This window comes from Paroedura picta, chromosome 10, assembly GCF_049243985.1.
Source record: "Paroedura picta isolate Pp20150507F chromosome 10, Ppicta_v3.0, whole genome shotgun sequence".
NCBI classification, from domain to species: domain Eukaryota; kingdom Metazoa; phylum Chordata; class Lepidosauria; order Squamata; family Gekkonidae; genus Paroedura; species Paroedura picta.
The window spans coordinates 68,973,278-68,995,883 of NC_135378.1; the positions used below are offsets into that span (position 1 = coordinate 68,973,278).

Here is a 22,606-nt window from a genome sequence, read left to right on the forward strand (position 1 = left end):
GAAAATTGTGAGCAGCAAGAGCCACTCAGCAAGTTCTCTCTAGCATTAAAAGTATCTGGATATTACTAAAAGTTATGTGAGTTTGGCTAAGAGGTCCTGGAGGGCTTATATGTGAAAATCATAGAACAGAATCATACAGAATTGGAGGGGGCTATACAGGCCAACTAGTCACACCCCCTGCTCAATGCAGGATCAGTTTAAATCATCCATCGTAAACTATTCCATTGTGCTTTAGTTGGGCTTTTGCAATAAACCAAGGAATAAACTTGCAAGGAGGTGGAAATGGCTATCCTGTGAGGTTAACATAAACCTGAAATCAAGCACATTTTGACATTTTGCAGTCAAAATTAAGTAGAGCAATTAAAAGGAGAACGTTGCATTTCTACAAGTCAAAAGGGTAAAGTTATAAGGAGGGGGAAAGATGATTTAATGTACATTGGAAAGTTTTGTGTTAACTCACTACATTTTTCCAGAGAAACAGTACCTTGTATTAAGGTCACATGTATGTTTATGGTCAAAACCAGGTGAGTGGCAAAACATCCCTCTGCCTTTCAAACACATTAATTTATTACTATATTTGATATGATTTGCTTCTATAGTTAGTATGAAAATCAAGGTACACAAGTATTTCTTTTATGACTTGGTTTCAGATTAAGGCTTGAATGATATATTAAAATATGTTAATTGTATATTATTTAGACAGAACCGTCAATGTAAATGATGCTTTTTATAAATATTGCCTACTTTGTAGTAAAATATTTTAATTATAAGAAATGAGATTGACGTGCCCACAATTCCCAATCTGTACACCCCTCCCCCCAAAAAAACAAGAGAGATATACTTAGTATTAACATACCTATAATATTACCCACTGTAATAACATATGCCTAATATGTTTGGGAGGAACACTGGTTAAGTATTTAGAGCAAATGATCGCAATTTATTTTAGGCTGCTACCCAAATCTGGACTGGAGCCCTCCATGTGTTCAGGAGACATGTGAAGAGTCTAACATGTGCAGCTTCCTCCACTCACTTCATTGCCAGAGAAAGATCTGCAGATGTATCATTTTGTACACAAAGCAATGCATAAGGATAGTTGTAATTCAAAAGGATATTTCTGAGAGTGAATCTAGCCTTAAAGCATACCTGCTTCACTAGACAGGAGAAATCCATGGATCATAGCAGCACAGTCTCAATAAAACAAGGTCCTTTGCTTATCCTATCTGACTGCTACCATTGCTATTACATTAATGAGTTAAAAGATTTTAATGCTGTCTTTCAACCGAACTCAGGGCCCCCAAAGCAGCAAAGAGGCAAACAAACATAAGAGGCAAAACAAACACATAAAACAGAGCAACCAAGACGATTAAGAGGTTGGAGCGTCTTTCTTTTGAGGAGGGGCCAAAGAGTCTGTAGCTCTTCAGTTTAGAAAAAAGATGGCTAAGGAGAACATGATAGACAGAACATGATAGTTATATCAAAAAGGGTTTGTAAAAAAAACAACGTTCATCATAGTTTCTGTATTTATGACCCATCTCTCTATTTATTTATTTTTCAGAAATGGACTATCAGGCACATGTAAAATGCCAAGGCCATTCCCAGGCAAGAGTCCATGAGAGCTCCGTTGCTTCCCCACCCTGGCCCCAAGCCGCTTCATAAGAGTGCCTCTGCGGTCTGCCTAGATATTTGGGGTTTTAATTTTAAAATAAAGCAACAGCATGACAGCACCACAGACCTCCACAGCACTCTCCTCCAATGGGTAAATGAAACGTCTCATGCTTGCCAAAGAAGGATGCACATAATACTTCTAACCCAGGACTCCAAGTGCCTTTGAGACATGGCACCTGTTTACAACTGCATGGGGCTGGGTGTCTCTACCCCAGACTGAAGCATGCTTAATGACTGACCGCTGAATATGAAAATTAACTAAATTGAAAAGCTTTTTGTTTTAGGTCTGGTGAAGAAGAAAGAAGTCACATCCATGTGGTGTAATATTGATGACTACCCCATCCATTGCTTTGGATTACCATCTCCAAACTCCAACCTACCAGGGGAGGAAGAATTGTCAACCCATGACAATTAACATCGTATATCAGGGAAGAACTACTATATAATTTCCCCCTTTGTAAGATGAAAGCTCTAAATGGATATAATAAGACGCTGAGGGCTCTTTCTGCGTATAGCTATTGAAAGCATCTTAAACTGTGTCACAAGTCACTAGTGTAATGAGTTTTGTGTCCATGCTTGCTTTGTTTTCACACACTCTAGATGCAGCAAACATGGCCTTTTGGCCTCTGTGTTTGGTTTAGTCTCTCAAGGAATCCAGCCACAGAGTTAATGATGTACATCAAAGAAACTGGGGGAACAGCTGACTTTCCAGTGGTGGTTACTTAACCCTTTTCTTGTTTAAGTCCTACCTCTGTTAAAAATGGAATAAGATTATGGCACCTTTAGGAATATTTCTAAAATTCACTTTATTTAACAGCTGCAATCTTAATAACCATGTATTTGTTAACCGAACTGTGTTCACTGTTACTTTTACAAGCAAAACAAAAAACCAATTGACAATCTGTCCATATATTTACAAAGATGTGTTTTATTCTGAGTCAGTTTGGAGAGGGAGGTTAACAGTTTTTTAAAAGCACATTAAATTATTAGCCAGTAAGATGTCCTACAGTACGTTTGATAATGTGTTCCATTTGAACTTAGTGCAATATAGTCTTGTTGGCACAACAAAAGAGGATATTTTGCAAGAATCAGCTGTACCATCCCCCCCACCCCCACTCACTGCAGCTTTGCTGTGGGGAGGGTAAGGGGTTTATACTGTGCATTCAGCAAGGGAAGAATTTCCCTGCACCATTTTTTTCAGTCTCCAGAGCTGCCACATCTAAAAGATTGTAAAAAATTGAGAGAGAGCGTACTCACGTATCTCACTTGTCACACCTAGTTTGGTCCTAAGACTACAATACAGAACATGAACTTCTGATGGCAAGATCATTTGCCCTCTTGGGCTCAAGAAATGATGCACATTTTAATACTGCCAGTATATTATTAAGTCCATGAAGATGACTTTCCACCATCTGGAAAACACATAGCTTCCTGTAACCAATATGGACTTTCCAATGTCATCCTTCCCTCAACTCAAACCAATGGTCAAGGCTTGGTGAACAGGGTTGTCTGATGTTCCTTAGTTCAAGGAACAGTCCCTTATTTCAGATTAAAATGTAGTTTCTACATTTTATAAAATGCACCACAACTGCAAAACAGCAAATTTAATACATTACAAGAACTGTCTATTCTAATAAAACAAAGTTCATGCTCAGTCAACTGCAAGACATCCTTATAATCTGGTATGTTCCCTTCAGGGAGAAACCCTATCAGTGAAGTAAACTGCTTTTGTAACGTGGGATTGTTTCAAAATTAGATGCTGATGATGCAGTGTACGAGGGGGAAGAGTCAATAGTCCCAGAGTCCAAGGCAGGTGGTAAGCATTTATGAGAATCTAATGGAACCTGAATTTGTGGTTGATATCATGGTATCAGCCAGAAGACTGAGGTGTATTGTGTTCTTGGATTTCAATCAGATACATTTTGCAGACAATACACTGAGCTAATGGCACTCACATACAAAACAAATACTTAAATACAAAACAAAAAGGAAGTGGGTAGAATATTCGAGCACAATTCTGCAACTATCAATCACAACGAATTCTTAGTGGAATCAAGTGGACTTCAGCTCGGTGCAACTAGGTCCTGTTCATTTGCCTTCAGGAGAAAGGAGTCATGACTGATTTTTGCAGGATAGTGTCCATTGTCTTTCATTGGCACTGCAGCTATATCTAAAAAAAAACCCTTAAAGTATAAAGGTGGAATTTGGTCTAAAAAGTTATTAAAATGAAAGTCAATATATTTTCTCCCTTTAAAATAGTGCCTGAACCAGAGAAATTCAGCATGCCTCCAATGAATTGTACAATTTATCATTAATTGGTTTGAAATCAATCAAAGCTACATGTGCGTAAGAGGAAGAACTCAGGGGGCACCTATAGTTATTTCTGACACTTCTATTACAACCACTGGATTTGCTGAAGAGGAAAGCCACATTAGAAAAAGGAACTGAGAGCCTCAAGATAGAATGTAAAACTCTCCGGAGTGCACCCTTGATACCTTGGAGAATAACAACACAATGTGATGAAGCTGATAAATACTATCCAGATCATGAAATTATTAATTGCCACTGAGAAGCAGAGTGAGGGGAGTTGCATGGTTGTATGACTACTTCCTGAAGCAACAGCAGTCCATGCAGCTCCGATCACCTGTGGAAAGATGTTGTCAAAGCAGACCAAAGCAAAAACAAGGTGGTTGGAGCAACACAATGACATAGAAGGCTCCAAACAACAGCCCAATGTCTGCCTACTGCAGCCTGTATTCAAATTTGGTGTAGTGGTTAGGAGTGTGGACTTCTAATCTGGCATGCCAGGTTCGATTCTGCACTCCCCTACATGCAGCCAGCTGGGTGACCTTGGGCTCGCCATGGCACTGATAAAACTGTTCTGACCGAGCAGTGATATCAGGGCTCTCTCAGCCTCACCTCCCTCACAGGGTGTCTGTTGTGGGGAGAGGAATGGGAAGGCGACTGTAAGCCGCTTTGAGCCTTCTTCGGGTAGAGAAAAGCGGCATATAAGAACCAACTCTTCTTCTTCAAAGTGGTCTGTTCTTGACTCAAAACAATCCATTTGCCTTTAGCATTTGCTGGGAAGGCACAGAGCTCTCCTTGCCATGCGACTATTAAAATCGAAAAAGCACCTTGTTAGTCCAGGATTTGCTTCCCATTAGGAGTGATTTTTCCCTGTCAGACAAAAGACCACTAGGTTTGAATAAACCAAGCACCTAGCTTGCCATTGCATTCACGTGTACCTAAAGATTTTGTCTTCGTTGATCAGTCACTTGGCAAGCATATACAATAATCTGGTGGGTTTTGTGACATGGGGGTGGGGGTGGGGAGCCATTAGCTGTTAGTGAAGTGACAAGAGGGTGTGATGAGACAAATCCCTCCACCGCTCTCAGTGTTTGTAGGTTCTAGTCTAGGCTGGGCATGCACAGCTGCCATTTATTTTGCACCTAGATTCTGTAAATACACAACAAGTATAAATACACAAATCATACACATTTATACAGAACACAGCACTACCAATATTAAGGGATGCAGTGCTTATCATAACTGCCTCTTGATAATAAGGAATAAATGTTATTTTATATATTTATATTTATATATATATATATATAAGCACACCCTTCTTTAAAAGTGAATGGCAGTAGAACAATCAAAGCTGAAGTCTGTCTGAGTTAGTGTCTGTTGGCAGAGGGGACCCAGTTCTACTGTATAGTCAACAAAACAGAAAACACACAAATGCAAGTGCCGATTGGGCCAAAGACTCTTTGTGATGACGCCTTCTTCTTCATGAAGAACATGGATGTCCATTTCACGTGTACAATGGCAACAGGAAAACTGTTAATGGAGATACCCAAACACTACTTTGCCTTCTCAAAAAACAAAAACCAAACTGCATGATTCAGATGGAGCTTCAACAGACCACACAAAACACAAATGAGTGAAGTAGTCATTGGCCCACTGCCCCCCTCCCACCGAGGAGGTGTGGGAAAATACAAGCACGTCCTTTGCCAGTCTGTCTGTACAGCTAGTGGTCTTGGGAGCAACGGCCTCTCCGCAAACTCACATCGTCCAATCCGATCTCACCGCTTCTTCCTTTTCCTTTCTCACCTTTAAAAATGACCTGCAGAAAGAAGGCGTTGAAAGAAGGGAAGTGGTAACCGTGAACAAACAACGTTCCCAGAACTTAAAACCAAAACTGCAGTATTGCTTCTGAAGATTCCCAGCACAAATCCCGGGTGATCCGTATCCCTGGATTTGGAGTGATTTGCTTTATTCAATTTATAAAACCATCTCTCTTGGCACAGCCTAGGACGGCACATGCACTGATTGTTTTAAATAAAGACTTGACAGTTCCACATCAGCTTTCCTTCCCATAGTTTATTATTTTCTTTGTGTTTAAAGTAATCGTAGCAATATGCACAGCGTAGCCATATGCCCAGGGATTAAGAAACTGCAGCAGCTGATACGAAATGCAGCTATTTATGAGAACTACTCTTTCAGATTAGTTTTTAAGTGCCCTTGTACAGTCCTCTCTGTTTTATTTTTTGCCATCCAGTCATTACTGATTTATGGCAACCCCATTGTGTTTTCAAGGCAAGAGACATCCAGTTTGCCATTGTTTGCCATTACCTTCCCCTGCATAGCAACCCGGGACTTCCCTGGTGGTCTCCTACTGAGGTACTTACTGGGGCTGACCTTCCTGAGCATTCACCATCTGATGAGATTGGGCTAACCCGGGCAATCAAAGTCAGTGCCCCCCTTTTTAAAACTGTTATTACCCGTGGCTCTTGGGCAATGGATTAATGGCGTGATGGTTACCTCTACACACTTCCCCTCTCAGAGTCAATCTTCCCTCCAAAAATAAATGTTGTTCCCTCATCAACTGAGCTAGCTTGGTAGTGTGGTTTCTCAGATATAAAATAAAGCTCACTGTCCCGCAAATGAAAGATTTCATTTACAAAGAGGAATAAGGTAGTGGGAATGAGGAATCGGGTTTTTCATACAAATCAATTAGTTTACAGCTTCAAGGTCTTAGTTACAGATGTTCAGATTATGTTTAGACTGAGAAGTTTTATTATGGTGTTTATCTTAAAACATATCTGTTTTTCTTTTATCTTTTGGAGTTCCACTGAACTCCCCAGGCTCCTAAAAAGTAGGCACTCTTTCTTTGTGCCACCGCTTTCGAACTTCCTAGATGGGCCATTATCCCACAGCCTGCTGAGGAAGCTGAAGCCCTCACACACACACATCTGAGGAAATACACACTCCAGATTTCCCCTTTCCAATGAGGCAGGGATCCCCCTTCTCTCCTTAGAAGGATTCTCCTTCCAGTTTTGCCTAATTTGGGAGTTAACACCTCGCTGCTCCAATTACCACTGCTAATACCTGCCCTAGTTGTCCAGACACTATGTGAATTAACTGTCAGTAGTAAACGCAGTTCTCTAATTAGAGTTCCTCCTCAAAATAGATCTTCAGTTAAGGTTCTACCAGAATCAGAATGAATCTCTCTTTAGCACACAGCCACATATCAATTTCTTCTCAGCTGTTGCTGGCCTATCAGAGGGCTCAGAGCACCCTGTTGTTCCGCCTCACTTCGCCTAGTCAAGGTTTTAACCCTTCGCTAACAGTTGTTTTATTTCAGCACATGGAACCTTCTTTTCTAAGTGCTGTCTGTCACAGACACAATTTAGAATTTAATGCAATCAATAAACCTAAAGCTGCAGAGGAACAACATCCTGCTCTCCTCTTATTGATCTGTGAACTCAAAGGTCTTCACCATAGCAATGGAGTCTTCCTATGGAGATTTCCTCTAAGATTTCATCTCCTGTCTGCTCTTCCCACCCTCTTGCCATCATCAGCAGGTTTATTTCTGTGCTTTTCTTTTCTAATAGGTATCAGTATAAGTATTACTGATTTTGTTGTTGTTGCCAAAATGTGGGAAAATTGCAAGTGGGAGTTAACAGATGTGGGAGGGAAGGTGCAGCACCTTCCCATCCCACTTTCAGAATAGTCTTCCAGGAAAGGTTGTGCCAAAGCAGATTTGGGGAAGCCTGCAGCAGGAGAAAATGGTCATGCAAAAACCAAAATAGAAACCACTGTGGTTCAGATGAGTGGCACGGATTCAATTATTCACTTCTGCTAAGTGAGGAGTCTTGCTCCAATGGCTTTTTCCTCTAGAGCAATTATTCTTTTCCACTAGAAACCACCGTGGTTCAGATGAGTGGCACGGATTCTCCTTACTTAGCTGATAGGGGTCATTGGATCCAGCATTAAATGTATGCAACAGATAAATAGTAAACTGTTTTCTAAAAATCCTTAAAACCAACTCAACCATAAAACAGCATAAATTAGTAATTTTAGCACAGATTAAAGTTAGGAAGAGAGAAAAAATGATACTAAAAAGGAGACACATACATATATAGAAATCTGAATTTGCTGGATATGAAAATTATTCACAAGTCTTGCAGAAAACAAGAGCATTACAGTAATTGAATACTTTGACATAGAAGAACTCTTAGAAGAGTATATTTGTATTCTCAAATACAAGACATCGCTTTTGCTAATGCTGCCTTCTACCAGATTCGACTAACTAGTGAAATCTGCTGCATACTTCCAATAGTTTTCTCGGGAAGGGTCTTTACTATCAGAAACATTTATCGTCATCTGCTAAGTATGGTTTTCAAGTATCAAGATGGCTCCTTTTTGTTTTGTGATAGTGGCATCTGGATACATTCTGTTTCACTGAGACACTCACTTCCTCCAAAAACTAATTATTCCCAACAGTGATCAAGTGGAAAGTCATTTCTGAAGCAAGATGGGAGTTGTATTCATCACAGGACAACACATGGCTTGCAGACAGCCATGTGTGCCTGTTAAAACTTAAAAACTTATTTCAATGCAATATCTTTGGCAGTCTAAAAGAGTTGAAAAGAATCCATAGCAGGAAGTAAATTCCCCCAAAATGCTGTTCACCATAGAAACAATTGTCCCTTCTTACAGGTTATGTTTATCTTGCTTTATCAATTCATTTAAGAGTTGAGATGGATCATTTCCTACAATCATAGGATCATTTGGTCTAGATCGAATCCTGTTTTCATTTTCTCTGCCATGTAGGGCTGCCAAGTCTCCCCTGGCCTCTGTCGGGGGGCATGGGAGTAGTGTTGCTTGGCTTCAGGTTGGTGAATTCCTGGAAATGGATCCTAGGGAGGACAGGTCTTGGCCTTGGCCCAGTCATAGATCTCCCAGAGCTCCCTCAGCCTCACCTACCTCACAGGGTATTTGTTGTGGGGAGAGGAAGAGAATGCGATTTGAGACTCCTTCAAGTACTAAAAATCAGGGTACAAAACCCAGCTCTTCTTCTGACACACAGTGTTTAGTGGAATGTTCACTGCTGGTGGACTGAGGCATTGAACTTCTCATTTGGAAGTTTATTAATAGCTTATTAAATGATAACAGTACCCAGGAACTATCTTGTACTAATGCTCTACCTTCTTCATATCATGCATCCTGATATGGTACTCACACTTTTGATACCAGAGCCTTGCAAGGTAATCTGGGTTTGCCTCCAGCCATGACCGCTGTTCCGTCCCCAAATTGCTGGCCCATGAGCACCGATCTTTCTTACAAAGACTTGGAGCAAGCCTGAATGCGGCCCAGACACTTTATGCCTGAAGGACAGGCACAAATTCCCCAAACGAGCTAAATGGCCCAGAGGAAGAACCAAGCGTGCTACTCGTCCTGCTTTGCCTTTGGGCTCTGAGACAGATAAATACTGTCCACCTGTTAAAAACAGAAAACACCTGTTTCATTCTTATCATCATCATTCTTAGCTTTTTCCTTTAGTTCACAACATGAAATTTGTCACTGGCAGCCCGACTGTCATTCTGATACTTTAGCTTCTACAGGGCTGGGGACACCACAATGAGTTAGGAGTTGTCTTCTGCAGCTTAGGAAGGACACCCATCAATTGTCAGGAGTTGAAAAGAAGAGAGTGCTTTAAGATGGTTATTGCCTGCTCCTATCAGACCGTCCTTACACTGACTTTGATCACAAGTCAATGTGCCTTGAATTACAGCACATGGTTTTAGAAACCAAAAATTTAATGAAAGGACCATGCTAACAGAAAAGCAACCCCCTCAAACATGGAATGAGGCACCAGCTTTTCTCACTGCCTCTGCACGCTGCTATAATGCTGCAGTGCTGACAGACATGTGGGGTTTATTCAAAGTCATTTGTGTTCCTCTTCCTTTCTAGGAAGTTATCTGCTCAAAAGCCATCAGCTGCTAAATGAAAGCCAGAAGACTGGCACCATTTAGAATAGCCAAAAATCAAAAGAGTGTAAAATACCAATAAGCTTTTTCACTGATCCTTTCATGTACAAAGGGAAATCGCTGGTGAACGGGATCTTTGTGCTTTTATAAACAAACCACTGCTGTACTAATGAGGATTTCTTTATTTTCAGTGTCTTTTATTATGTGTTATAAAGGCAGCAAAACACCCAAGAGAAATAATAATTTTAATGAAAACACTCACACACACAGACACACACACACACACACACACACACACAGTTCTTATGTTACCCTACACTGTTCGATGTATTTTAAAGCTACATGCTCTGTGTCCTGTAGTTGTTTTTAAATTGGCTTCCACAGATACAAAAGAAAATGCACTGTTACTTTCAGGAATGTAATCTCGAAAACACTGTGGGAAGAAAAAAGATACTCAACAGTTCAGAGATTTCTTTAAAATCTTGGACACTGGTGAGTGGACAAATATCTTTCCATTGTGGCAATGAATGGCACAATGGCTTCAATATATACCATATACTTTTTACAAATATGGAGCTATATGGATACAAATCAAATTGCTTCTATCACAATATACGATGAGTTAGATCAATTTGAATCTAGGTTTTCCTCTTTCCTTTTCCCTGAATTGAAACAGATTGAAACAGGCTGCTCTCTTCTTCCCGCTTGATTGGGAAACTCAAAGCTTCAGCTAGCACTGAAGTAGCACAAGGCTGCAGAGGCGTTTATTTCCTGCCGTTCTACAGCCCAAGCAAGTGAGTGTGTGTGTGTTGGGGGGGGGATGGAGCACGAGGCTGCTTGTTTATTTTTATGTTCCTGAATGAGGAATGGGGGGAAACGAGGGGGAAAAGACAATCCAAAAGGCAAATATCGGCACATAGAAGTGTGGGCTTGGATAGAAATAAGGGCAAAAATAAGTCTTGTGAGGGAATGGAAACTGGGAACCAGGCAGTCTTTGAACTGACGCCCTGACCAATCAGTGACAGACTACCACGATAGGTCAGCATCAGCATTGGAGACGCAGGGGAGGATGTTAATTTGGCAAAATACAGAACATCTACACGTAATACTGGGGCTTTGGGAGCATTTTTCTCAAATGTAGCAAGTTGTACCCGCTCCTGGATATTGCACGATGGATCAATCACAGACACTGTAGAGGGAAAATTTTAAGTGCTAAATATCAGAATGGAAATCAAATAATGTGTAGATAATTTTTTTAAATTCAGGGTCACTGGGGATAAAAAGCCCACTGCAGATTCAGCCCTGGATTGGAGCCAGAGAGACTGGTTTCCAGCTCTTTTGTTTCTAATATCCCTGTGTTTTTCACAGCCATTGCTGTACAACATTGGAAATAAATGCCCCAAACCCCATGGATCTGATGCTTGATCCATAAAGGTCTTTCCTGGGCATATACACCTAGCAAGATGCGAGTAGGTGACATGGGGTTGGTGTGTTTTCCCATATCAAAATGTTTTCTTTGTAGAAAATATGTAACAAGATGCATAATCGCCTTGCAAAGCCCTAGTTCAGACAGGCTTGTGACTGTGTTTCTCCTGACATAAAGCTGTCTGCCTGCTGTTTTATAAGATACACATGAAATTTGGCAACCCTAAGCAGAGAGAAGGTTTTGGCAAATAAGAGGGACAGTTGAGGAAGCCACTCTGCCTAGACAAATTGTCTCCTTGCCATGACAATTTCTGATGAATACTCTTAGAGATAACATCCAACCTGCGTCAAGAAAGGCATTCAGAGAGACATCTTTGACAGATGTTTCCTGGCTTAGAACCTCTCTTCCCAGCAGAGATTCACCAGAACTGCAAACCAGATCCATGTACTGTGATTTGATCTGGGCAGCCATTTTGTGCCACTGGGATAAACCCCCACCCTAGTTTAGGCCTTCAGTTATGCAAGAAGTTAAAACAACAAAGACATAAAATGAATACCTGAGGCATCTTTAACAGGTTCCCAGTGCAAATCTTCATCCTTCTCCTTCATCCACCCACAGAGTCCACTGTCAAAGTTACAGCTGTGAACAAAAACACCTGAAAGGAAGAAATCAAGGATGGAAATGGACAAAGGGCTCAGTGGCTGCAGTGGATAAGTTTTTCAGCAGCAAGCAGGTAGACTGTGAAGGGAGCCATGATGGGAGATTGCAGAAAAGAAAAGGGATGCAAAGACCTATGGATCTTTAAAAAAAATGACAAAAAATATTGGTGAGTTTGGGCCTAGGTTCTCCTGACATAATCCAGTTTCCCAAAAGTTACAAAGCAACTGGGGTGGGAGAAGGAATTTTGACACTGCATAGGGGCCCACATTTGGCCTGAGTTCATGGCACAGGGGAAGGAAGGGCACCTGAACAACACCACTCCCCCCCCCTCATTTTTTCTAGCCAAAACAGCCTAATTTGCTCCACATTGCAGGTACACATGGACTGGACTTATCAACATTTGTAATGCATACTTTGACCCATAGAGACCCTGGGCAAAAAGCTCATAAAAGTCAGCACCGTGACCAGCAGCTGAAATCCTGAAGGAAAACAGCCTTGCTTCTTGCGGGCATAATCCCTGCAGTGTGCTCCTGTTTTTAACACAGTTTAGTGGGGCTATAGGGCATGATACTGACTTCCCTCCCCCCTTCCAAAAAAAAACCTATCCATATTTATTTTCAACATATTCATTGAAATAACTGTGTAGGTCAGATTCAGATGCGTAGCTGTGTTGGTCTGAAGTAGAAGAAATAAATGTGATGAATCCACTGGCACCTTTAAGACCAACAAAGTTTTATTCTAGATATGAGCTTTCATGTGCAGGCACACTTCCTCAGACAATGGCACAGGAATCATCAGAGTGCAAATATAAGGAGAGAGTAAATTAGTGGCAAATTAGTAAACAGCTTCATGAAGTTATTCTGTTATTCTAGCAAGACATTATTTGATTGTGGCAAACTTCTTCATTATGCTGCATATTCGTTGGACATCTTCATGATACTGTTTACTAATTTACTACTAATTTACTCTCTCCTTATATTTCCTATTTCATTGTTTGAGGAACTATGCATGCACACGAAAGCTCACACCTGGTCTTAAAGGTGCCATAGGTGCCTCAAATTCTCTTGTGTAAGTCAATACAGGATAGAAATGTCAAATGTCTCTCCTCATCTAAAAAGGCTTATGCTCGCCTCCCATGCTAAAAGACCCTTAGTATGCTTAACCCCCTCAAAGCCAATTGATTTTAGAGAGGTGTGGCTGAGCATAGTCTTGCAGGCATGTTGACCGAGGAACCCACACCTAAATAAACATATAACAGATACAGAAGATTAAAATAAAAGAATGGTGGTGGTGGGGGGGGGGGAATCCTGTGGCCACAAAAATAAACTCCAAAATGAGAGACCTGGTACCTACCAGGATCATCATTGGCCTTGTCCTCGTCGGCGCTAATCCCTCTTTCAATTTCAAATGTTTCAAAGAGATTATTGCTCACTCCAGGCTGGCGTGGAACTAGGTGGGGGGGAAGCAATTCAAAAGAAATGAATGAATGAAGCAGATAAGGCAAAAGGGCAATGACTAATTTATTTAATCTTTAATAAAAAAAAATGGAGGGAAAAGCTTCCAGCACAGTCCATCTGGAAATGCAATACATTTAATGACATTTCATGTGTAGCTTCATAACCATCCCGTCTCAATAATCTATGCAATAGCATTCATCTGGTTTCTTTCGAAGGTAAGTTTTAAAGAAGCTTGAAAAAAGCCTTTCCTTCTCTGGACATGTTAATTGTTATGTCTATATTTCAAAATCTAAGGAAGGCTGGTCTAAAGATTCCTCTACATCTTAAAAGGCAGACTACCTCATTGGGGTATGAGATTTTGCAGGCAAAAAGCTCGCGCTCAACATCTGTTTCAAATTAATATTGTTCCTGTGATTTCTGGGTCTGGTCGTCATGTCAAAATTCAGCACTATTTATTGCCCTGGCTCCTTCTGTTGATGCATGAAAATATGTGATGAAAAACTCACTATTTCACTTGGGCATCTCATTAATAAACTCACAGAGTCTTGATCACAGTGGCTGCCACTCTCGAGAAATTCTAGTCCCTTACCCTGAATTATACTCTACCTTGCCTTTTTCAACCTTTCGAGGAGCCCCAGAAGTGATCTCCCTGGGCATCCGTGGACCCCAGGTTGGCAATCCCGGTTCAACCCTATTGTTCAATACAAAGTAAACTAGCACCTTGTCTTCAGAGTTCTAGCCAATTAATGCAAAAGCAGTGGGATGGCTGAGAACCACTAGCTTCTTAAGAAAGAAATAAAATAGCTTTAATTGTAGAAGACCTGACAACCCTAATTTCCTCCCTCCAATCAGGTGAACATAAACAGGCATATCCTTACACGTGGATTTTTTATCCTTAGGGCCAAAACACATTTGTTCTTGTGGTTATTGTATGTGTCTTATAATGGTTGCTGTATATGCAGTATCTACCCACTACCTCTTTGTTTTTATCGAAATTCTGCAAATGTTTAAAATTGGTAGTGACTTTGCAATAAATGTTTTATTCTTTAGCTGCTCAACCTTCTAGGTTGTGGTTCTTTCCTTTTAGTGTTCTGCATCAGCAGGCCAGGGCCACAATTACTGGGAGAACTCCTGACATAAATGGCCAAACTTTACCCCTGACTGCTCTCTAAATGAATTTACTGGATAGCTATTCCCATTTAGTGAGCCATTTGTGTGTATCAGCTCACCAATAGGGATCAAGAAATTTTCTCTGTGCCACCATCATTCTCCAAAAAGGGGGTGGGATGCTACTTAAAATGGCTCCTTATAGAAATGAACTCCATGGTGAGACTCTTTTGTGTTCAGCCATCCTTAAAAGGATGTTCTAGCACATTATCCCTGCACCAAATTTAGGTGACAGATACAATATACAAACCTGCTGGTCAAGAACAGCTGTAAACTGTAGCTAAATGGATTACTGCATTTGTTACAGCTGTCTAAAAATTCCTTTTGCAGATACCAAAAGACATCTAGCACATCATTAGTGACAGTAGCCGTGCATTTCAGATTTGTTGTGGTTTGCAAATATTAAAGCTATGAGAATATTTGTGACTGTTGAAAACTTATGAGCTTTGCATGAAATAACAAGGCTTCTTTCTACTAAAACGGACAGTTCCTGCTATCATTGCAGTTGCCAAACTTGATGCAACACAATAATTGTGTTCACGTAACACAACAAGCACAAAGAAATGTTGTGCACATGTGCATGTACATGTATGTGTGTAGGGGAATAACATATACAAAACTTTTGCTTTAAAAAAGGTTAACCCCCTTTCCAAAGCCCACAAATATGACTTCAAAATTCTAACTGCCATGATCCAATCTGGAATTTCTTAGTACGAGGGTTGCCAAGCCCAGAAACAGGGTGGGACAGAGATGAGAGTACTGGCCACGAGTAACTTCGCTCCTTTCTAGGAATTGCTGGAAATTCTATGGTACAATTCACCAGACTTTTACAGTATTTTTAATTGCTTTGAGATGGTAATGAAAATCACAGGTCCAACACCTGGATGCTGTCATGTCTAGGGTAGCCATAACTGAAAGTTGCAAAGGACTCGCAATTGGGACATATCCATGTAAAATATATGCCAGATATGCACCTTTGGTCAAGTATCTTGAGTGGCCATAACAAAGAAAAGAACTGTTATAGCAGTTTCTTGCAGGTAAAGGTATTCCCTGTGCAAGCACCGAGTCATGTCTGACCCTTGAGGTGACGCCCTCCAGCGTTTTCATGGCAGACTCAATATGGGGTGGTTTGCCAGTGCCTTCCCCAGTCATGACCGTTTACCCCCCAGCAAGCTGGGTACTCATTTTACCGACCTCGGAAGGATGGAAGGCTGAGTCAACCTTGAGCCAGCTGCTGGGATTGACCTTCCAGCCTCATGGGCAGAGCTTCAGACTGCATGTCTGCTGTCTTACCACTCTGCGCCACAAAAGGCTCTATACTGAACATTACAGCCTCTTATTATCCCACACGTCAGTTTTCTTAGTAGGAGAGTCCAAACAAACAATGTGCTATGTTTTTAAAAATCAACAACCTTCTATTTTCAAGCATGTGCTGGTTTCTCTTCACTGCCTCCAGGATCTCCTTGTTGCCTCTTGTCTTCCAAACATGTATTATTAAAAAATCCGAAGGCAGAACCCATTAATGTTTGCCTGAACCTACAATTTCCCCTTCCCAACAAATATGAAAACATCACAAAGCATGATTATACACAAAAAATCATGACTGGGTGATGAAGCTGGCAGGATCAGTTTCCGTTTTGTTTTTATTTCAGCTTGTTAAATTCATTAAATATAATTGCAAGGTTTTTATACCGGCAGTGGCAGAAGAGCAGGGGTGTGGGAGAAGATGCCAGAGTGGTAGATTAATAAAGATGTCTAGAAAACTATGGAGTGTCAAAAGGAGGGGGTGGGAACAAAATAATGTAAGAGTTAAGACTGACTTTTCACTCCACTTTTCAATTGGAATATTTGCCAGTGGCTGAGTTTGGTTGGGGAGAACTGTGTTGTAAGCACTGACTTCCCTAACCTAGACAGCCCAATCTCATCAGCCTTGCTTAGCATTTGGATGGGAGACCTCTAAGGAATGCCAGGATTGTTATGCAGAGGCAGGCAATGGCAAACCAACTTGCAACATCTCTTGCCTTGGAAAGCCAACAGGGTTGCCATAAATTGACTGTGACGAGAGCAACAACAAAAGAAAGCACTGCTTAACAGTTTTTTGATGAGTCAATGTGGTAAAAAGAGGAATATGAACACCAAACTTTACATTAACTGTTCAATGAATTAGAACTTCTAAGAGAGGATGAAGAAACAGGATTAGTTTGCCTGTGTGGCTTCAGCTCTCTGGATTTTCAGGAATGGAATGTTCTTTCCCAATATCTGCTACCTGAGCTGCGTTTTAGCTAGAGATGTCTTTCACATACAAAGCAACTTGTGACCTATCACTGAACAACAGATCTGCCTAAACAAACAGCAAAAGACTTTGGGGAAGGATCATGAAAAGCTTATGCCTTGAGCACAGGTAAGACATTTTCAGGGATACCTACTTCTCGAGAACAACTGTTCTGTCTGATTACTTTATCACCTTGCTCTCATATTTGTTTGTACTGTGATATTTATTATAGGCAGACCACCAGAACATTGAACACAACTTCTAATGTGACATCTCCTTCCTCCAAAGTGAGGGAAGAACAATCACGCCACTGCCAACTCCAATGTGGAGTGCCACAGGGTGCAATTCTCTCCCTGATACTATTCAACAACTTCATGTGCCCTCTCACTCAGCTTGTCCAAGGGTTCAGGTGCAGGAGTCACCAATATGCAGTTGACACCCTTCTCTACCTGTTAATTAGTGGTTGGCTGAATATTCCACCTGACTCCTTGGATAGGGGGTTTGGAAACCATGATGGAGTGGCTCCAACAAAGCTGCATGAAGCTAAACCCCCTGAATATGGAGATCCTGCGGCTGAGAAGGAAGGAACCAGAGGAGGGTGACTTCCCTGTCTTGATGGGGTACAGCTACAAGCTGCACAGACTGTCAGGAGCTTCCCTCTCTATGGAGTTGCAGATAACAACTCATCAAGCAATTTTGCATCTATGCCAGGTGAAGCAACTAACACCCTATCTGGACCCAGAACACTTAGCAACAGTGATCCATGCAGTGGTCACCTCCAAGCTAGATTGCTATAGCTCACTCTATGCATGCCTATCCTTGACCCTGATACAGAAATTACAACTGGTACAAAATGCTGCTGCCTGGTTCCTACAAGGATCCCATGGAGAACTCATATTCAACCTGTTCTCCAGCAGCTGCACTAGACAGTTGAGTTTCAGATCAGGTTCAAGTTGTTGGTTTTAACCTTCAAGACCTTCACAGTCTGGAACCTGTGTATCTTAGGGACTACCTTTCTGAGTATACTCCCCGAGGAGTGCTCTGCTCAGCCAGTTCCAGAGAAGTATGCCTGGCCTCAATCAGAGCTCTAGCATGGTGGAACAAGTTGCCAACAGAGATCTGGCCCCTTTCAGAACTGTCAGAGTTCTGAAGGGCCTATAAAACGGCACTCTTCCACTGGGTTTGAGATTAAGCATGGATAGAAAATCTTGATCTATCTGCCCACAGGTTTTAGTCAGCAACTCTCTTGCTAACCTGGTGTGGTGCCTTTTAGACTGGAACTCTCTTTGGGCAGATAGCCTGCCTTGTTTAATTGGCTCAGGTAAGCCAGGTGGACTGACAAGCCAGGGGGATACAGCTGGAGACTGGGCAGAGGAATGGGGAGCTTCTGCAACAACTTTGGAGGCTATGCCCTAGTTCAGGGGTAGCTAACCTGTGGTCCTCCAGATGTTCATGGACGACAATTCCCATGAGCCCCTGCCAGCGTTCTGGCAGGGGCTCACGGGAATTGTCGTCCATGAACATCTGGAGGACCACAGGTTGACTACCCCTGCCCTAGTTTATCTGCAGCTCCATTCCCTTCTGCTGGTCAGAGCTCTCTGCCAGTTGAACATCTGGCTGGGCTAAGCTCTTATCTAGCTGAGCCTTGGGTGAAGCAGAGTTCCTGGCAAGAGTTCCTGGCAAGACTCTTCATCCGAGGAATCTTCACTAACAGAACCTGGGCTTTCAATGCAGAGTTTGTAAACTAAGCAGGGTTGAAAATGATTAGTACTTGAAAGGGAGATCACCAAGGAAGACAGGGGCTGATATGGAGAGACAGGTGATAGAAACCTACCTCTGCTAATATCTGGCCTGACTTGGAAAGTTCAGATTAGCCCAACCTCATCAGATCTCAGAAGCTAAGCCAGGCTAGCCCTGCTTAGTATTTGGATGGAAGACTCCCAAGAAGTCCAGGACTGTGACACAGAGGAAGGCAATGGCAAAACACCTCTGAACACCTCATGCCTTGAAAACACCATAAGAGGTTGCCATAAGTTATCTTTGAGTTGATGAACTTACACACACAGGGTCAGGATCTTACCACTGTTACCTGGGTAGAAAGGCAGCACAGACACCTTCTAAATCAATACCATCCCAGAGATGCTCACCTATTACTCTTTAGGGGCCAGGTGACTCCTTATTTGCCTAAATGTTTAAGTGACTGGTTTATTTGAAGTTGCTGTTGCTTTAATTATTGTTTGGGACTGCTTTTATTGAAAATTGTTGACTTTTATCCGTTGGACGTTCTCTGAACAGAAAAGAATAGATATGTGTACTTCAAATAAAATAAATAATGCTAAGATGCAAATATGCATCGAACCTAGAGTTTTGCATCTGAATGATTTTACTAAAAAGGCATGAGGAACTGCCTCTGTGCTCTTTTGAAGAAATAAAGCCTATTTGAGGGTGAGCACCACAAGGCTGCACTATGAACTGTCAGCATCCAGAGCATGAGGGGCATCTCGAGTGTATTATCATGCAGCTGTGCCTTTGATTCCATGTATATCAACAAAAGGATAATATGTGATTAATGTGGTATTAAATTTCACATATCTACAGCTCTGAATAACAAGACATGCATGCCGAAGAGCTGGTATTTCCCACTAAAGCCGGGAGAAAGTAGGGTAGTTTGATCTCTGGCATTAAGTGAGGATAAGGATGAAAACTGACTAGTCAAGGCCCTTCTGATGGGTAATAAACTCTCTGTAGCGAATCGCTTTCCCTTGGTTTTGCGGAATGCAGAATGCCTAAATATTTATTTAAACAGCAGCCAAATATAAAAAGAGTTGGCATCTTTGGGTGTTATTTTACAGTATTTGTAGGCTGCCTCTCTAAACAAGATTCCGGGTGGATCACAGGTAAAATATTTAAGAACAGTAAAATCTGTTAAGCAAAGTTAAAACCAGCACTACAGTTTAAAACTATAAAACTAATCCCAAACCCTAACCCTTAACCCTAACCTTAGAGCATGGTTGATATGGTTTAGGATTAGGATTAGGTTTAAGGGGTTAGGGTTACAGTTTAAGGCTAGGTTTAGGATTTAGAGTTAGGGGTTAGGATTTAGAGTTAAGTTTTAGGATTACCCTGATATAGGGGTTTTGCATTGTTTAATCTGTAAAATAATGTCATCACCCATATCACGGTAAATTCTGTTTAGGGTTATTATAGGCATGGGTTGGGTTAGGGTTTACGGTCAGGGTTAGTGTTTAGGGTTAGGGTAATGGTTCAGAGTTAGGATTAGGGTTAGGATTTAGGGTTTGAGTTTGGGCTTAGTGGTATATTACACCTGCTTGAACACCTGGGAGAGATGGCTCCCCATCAGCAATGCTGCCCTTACCCACAATTTGCCCCCTAAATGTCCTGAAAGTTGCCAGGACTGGCCACAGCCTCAAATGTCCTAAGCACAGTTTGCAGTACATCCTAACCCTAACTCTAACCCTAAAAACATATCCCTAACCCTTACCATAACCCAACCCATGCCTGTAACAACCCTAACCCTAAATTTACCTTGATATAGGGGGTGGGTTCACATTATTTTACATATTAAACAATGCAAAACCTCTATATCAGGGTAAATTTTCAGGTTAGGGTTATTATAGGCACGGGTTGGGTTACGGTTAAGGGTAGGGCTAAGATTTAGGGTTAGGGCTAGGAATAAGTTTAGTGTTTGGATTAGGGCTAGAGTTAGGGTTGGTTTTAGGATAAGAGTTAGGGTTTAGTATTAGGGTTGGGATTGTGGATAGAGTTAGGGTTAGGGTGAAGGTCAGGTTTAGGATTAAGGGCAGGGTTGGGACTGGGGTTAGGGGTAGTGTGTTAGGTTTAGGGGAGGGTTTAGGGTTTAGGTTAGGGTTAAAGTTAGGGTTTAGGATTCAGGTTTGGAGTTGGGGTGACATTACATTCGCTTGAACACCTGGGATAGCTGGCTCCACATCAGTAATGTTGCCCCTACCCACAACCTGCCCTCCTAAATTTCCTGGTAGTTGCACTGGCCACAACCAATGTTGTAAGAATAGACTGCAAAACATCCTACTTGTTTATAAACGAGAATCTTGAAAAGGCTCTGTTTAAATGAATGAGGGAAAACCTCCAGTCTTAGAATGAAAACAGGCACTAATAATTAACACAAGGCCACACATTACTAATAGAAGGTGAAAAATAATTTTCAAATTAATGAGAAATTAATAATGAGCCTTAGAGCCTCACTGCAGTTTTGTTATGACTGTGAAGCTAATTAATCTTTTCCCAGTACTGCCGGATACTTAAGTTTTCTTAGAGTAAAATTATTTTTTTTAATGAACAGAAAACAGAGCTCTTTTTTAGTATGTTTTTGCATAATGTCTATTGGTAGTAGTTATTTGATTATTGATGTAGTGTCTCATGGCATGTCTAAACAATTTTTAATAAATTACTGCAGAAAGACCGATGTTCTTCTCCCATACTAACTAGAAAGACAATTATTAACATTTCTAGCATATTCTAGTGAAATCCCAGAAAAGGTAACAACTTTCCTTTTCTTCACAAAATCTAGACTAGAAAGATGCTAACAGCTTTCTCCTCTCTCAAAATAACTTTGGGTATTCCATATCACCTCACCGGTTCAACTAATCGGTGTTATGGACTGAATTGTCATTTGTATAACAGAAAACAGGTTTTATGACTCAACCTTGAAAACGTTTATTGGTGTGTTTTACTTCTGATTTATTTTCTACCCTGAATCATTTGTGTTTCTAAAAAGATGGCTGTGAGATTTTTTTTTAATTTAAAAGTAGCACTTTTTATTAGTACCAACAAAGGAGCAATCTTTGCTCACAATCCCTTGCCTGCAATTTATATTCCTGCGGAATGTAACAGAGACTATAGAACAGTAATTTTTGCAGTGTCAGAACTTAAGGATGCCTCAGCCAATTATTTTTCAGAGGGTTGATGATGCAAAGCCAAAATCTCGCATAAAGGCATTTGTCTTTCTGCTAAAGGTAAAGGTAAAGGTATCCCCTGTGCAAGCACCGAGTCATGTCTGACCCTTGGGGTGATGCCCTCTAGCGTTTTCATGGCAGACTCAATACGGGGTGCTTTGCCAGTGCCTTCCCCAGTCATTACCGTTTACCCCCCAGCAAGCTGGGCACTCATTTTACCGAACTTGGAAGGATGGAAGACTGAGTCAACCTTGAGCCGGCTGCTGGGATCGAACTCCCAGACTCATGGGCAGAGCTTTCAGACTGTATGTCTGCTGCCTTACCACTCTGCGCCACAAGAGGCTCTATAAAGTAAAATACCCTTCCGACCGAAGTTCAACAACTCCACTATTTATAAAGTTGAACGGTTAAGTTACCCAAATACCCCCCCAACTCTATAATTAACCTCAGTGATGATACAAAAGATGAAATAGAGTGTGGGTATTTCTTGGCAAACATCTGAAATGCATAAGCTGGAAAATGTCATCCATGGCATGAAGAGGAGCTGGTATAAAAGCAATGCAACGCCAGTACAGTACTCTGACTGGGAGTTCCTCGTGTAAGGAGCATCTTTACAGTCATGAGCTTTAAGTTGCATCCCATTCGGTGGTCACATTCCATCAAGCAGGAACCACAGGTTATTTTTAATTTGAGTCTTGCAGTTGCTTAGCAATAAATAGCCTGTGGATGGC

The 22,606-nt window shown here is 41.3% G+C and overlaps 1 protein-coding gene across 14 annotated transcripts in view; it reads right to left on the bottom strand.

The window, feature by feature from the left end:
• Positions 1 to 2,455: 2,455 nt before the first annotated feature.
• The window catches only part of NPNT (nephronectin), a 71,324-nt gene continuing 51,173 nt past the window's right edge, over positions 2,456 to 22,606 (bottom strand). For all 14 annotated transcript variants that reach the window (XM_077300696.1, XM_077300693.1, XM_077300694.1 and 11 more), the window contains 4 exons: positions 13,381 to 13,476; positions 11,924 to 12,022; positions 9,194 to 9,450; positions 2,456 to 5,791 (listed from right to left, as the gene is read on the bottom strand). In XM_077300696.1, coding sequence (XP_077156811.1) covers positions 5,696 to 5,791; positions 9,194 to 9,450; positions 11,924 to 12,022; positions 13,381 to 13,476 — 548 coding nt within the window. In that variant the 3' untranslated portion in view covers positions 2,456 to 5,695. The remainder of the gene's footprint in view (positions 5,792 to 9,193; positions 9,451 to 11,923; positions 12,023 to 13,380; positions 13,477 to 22,606) is intronic.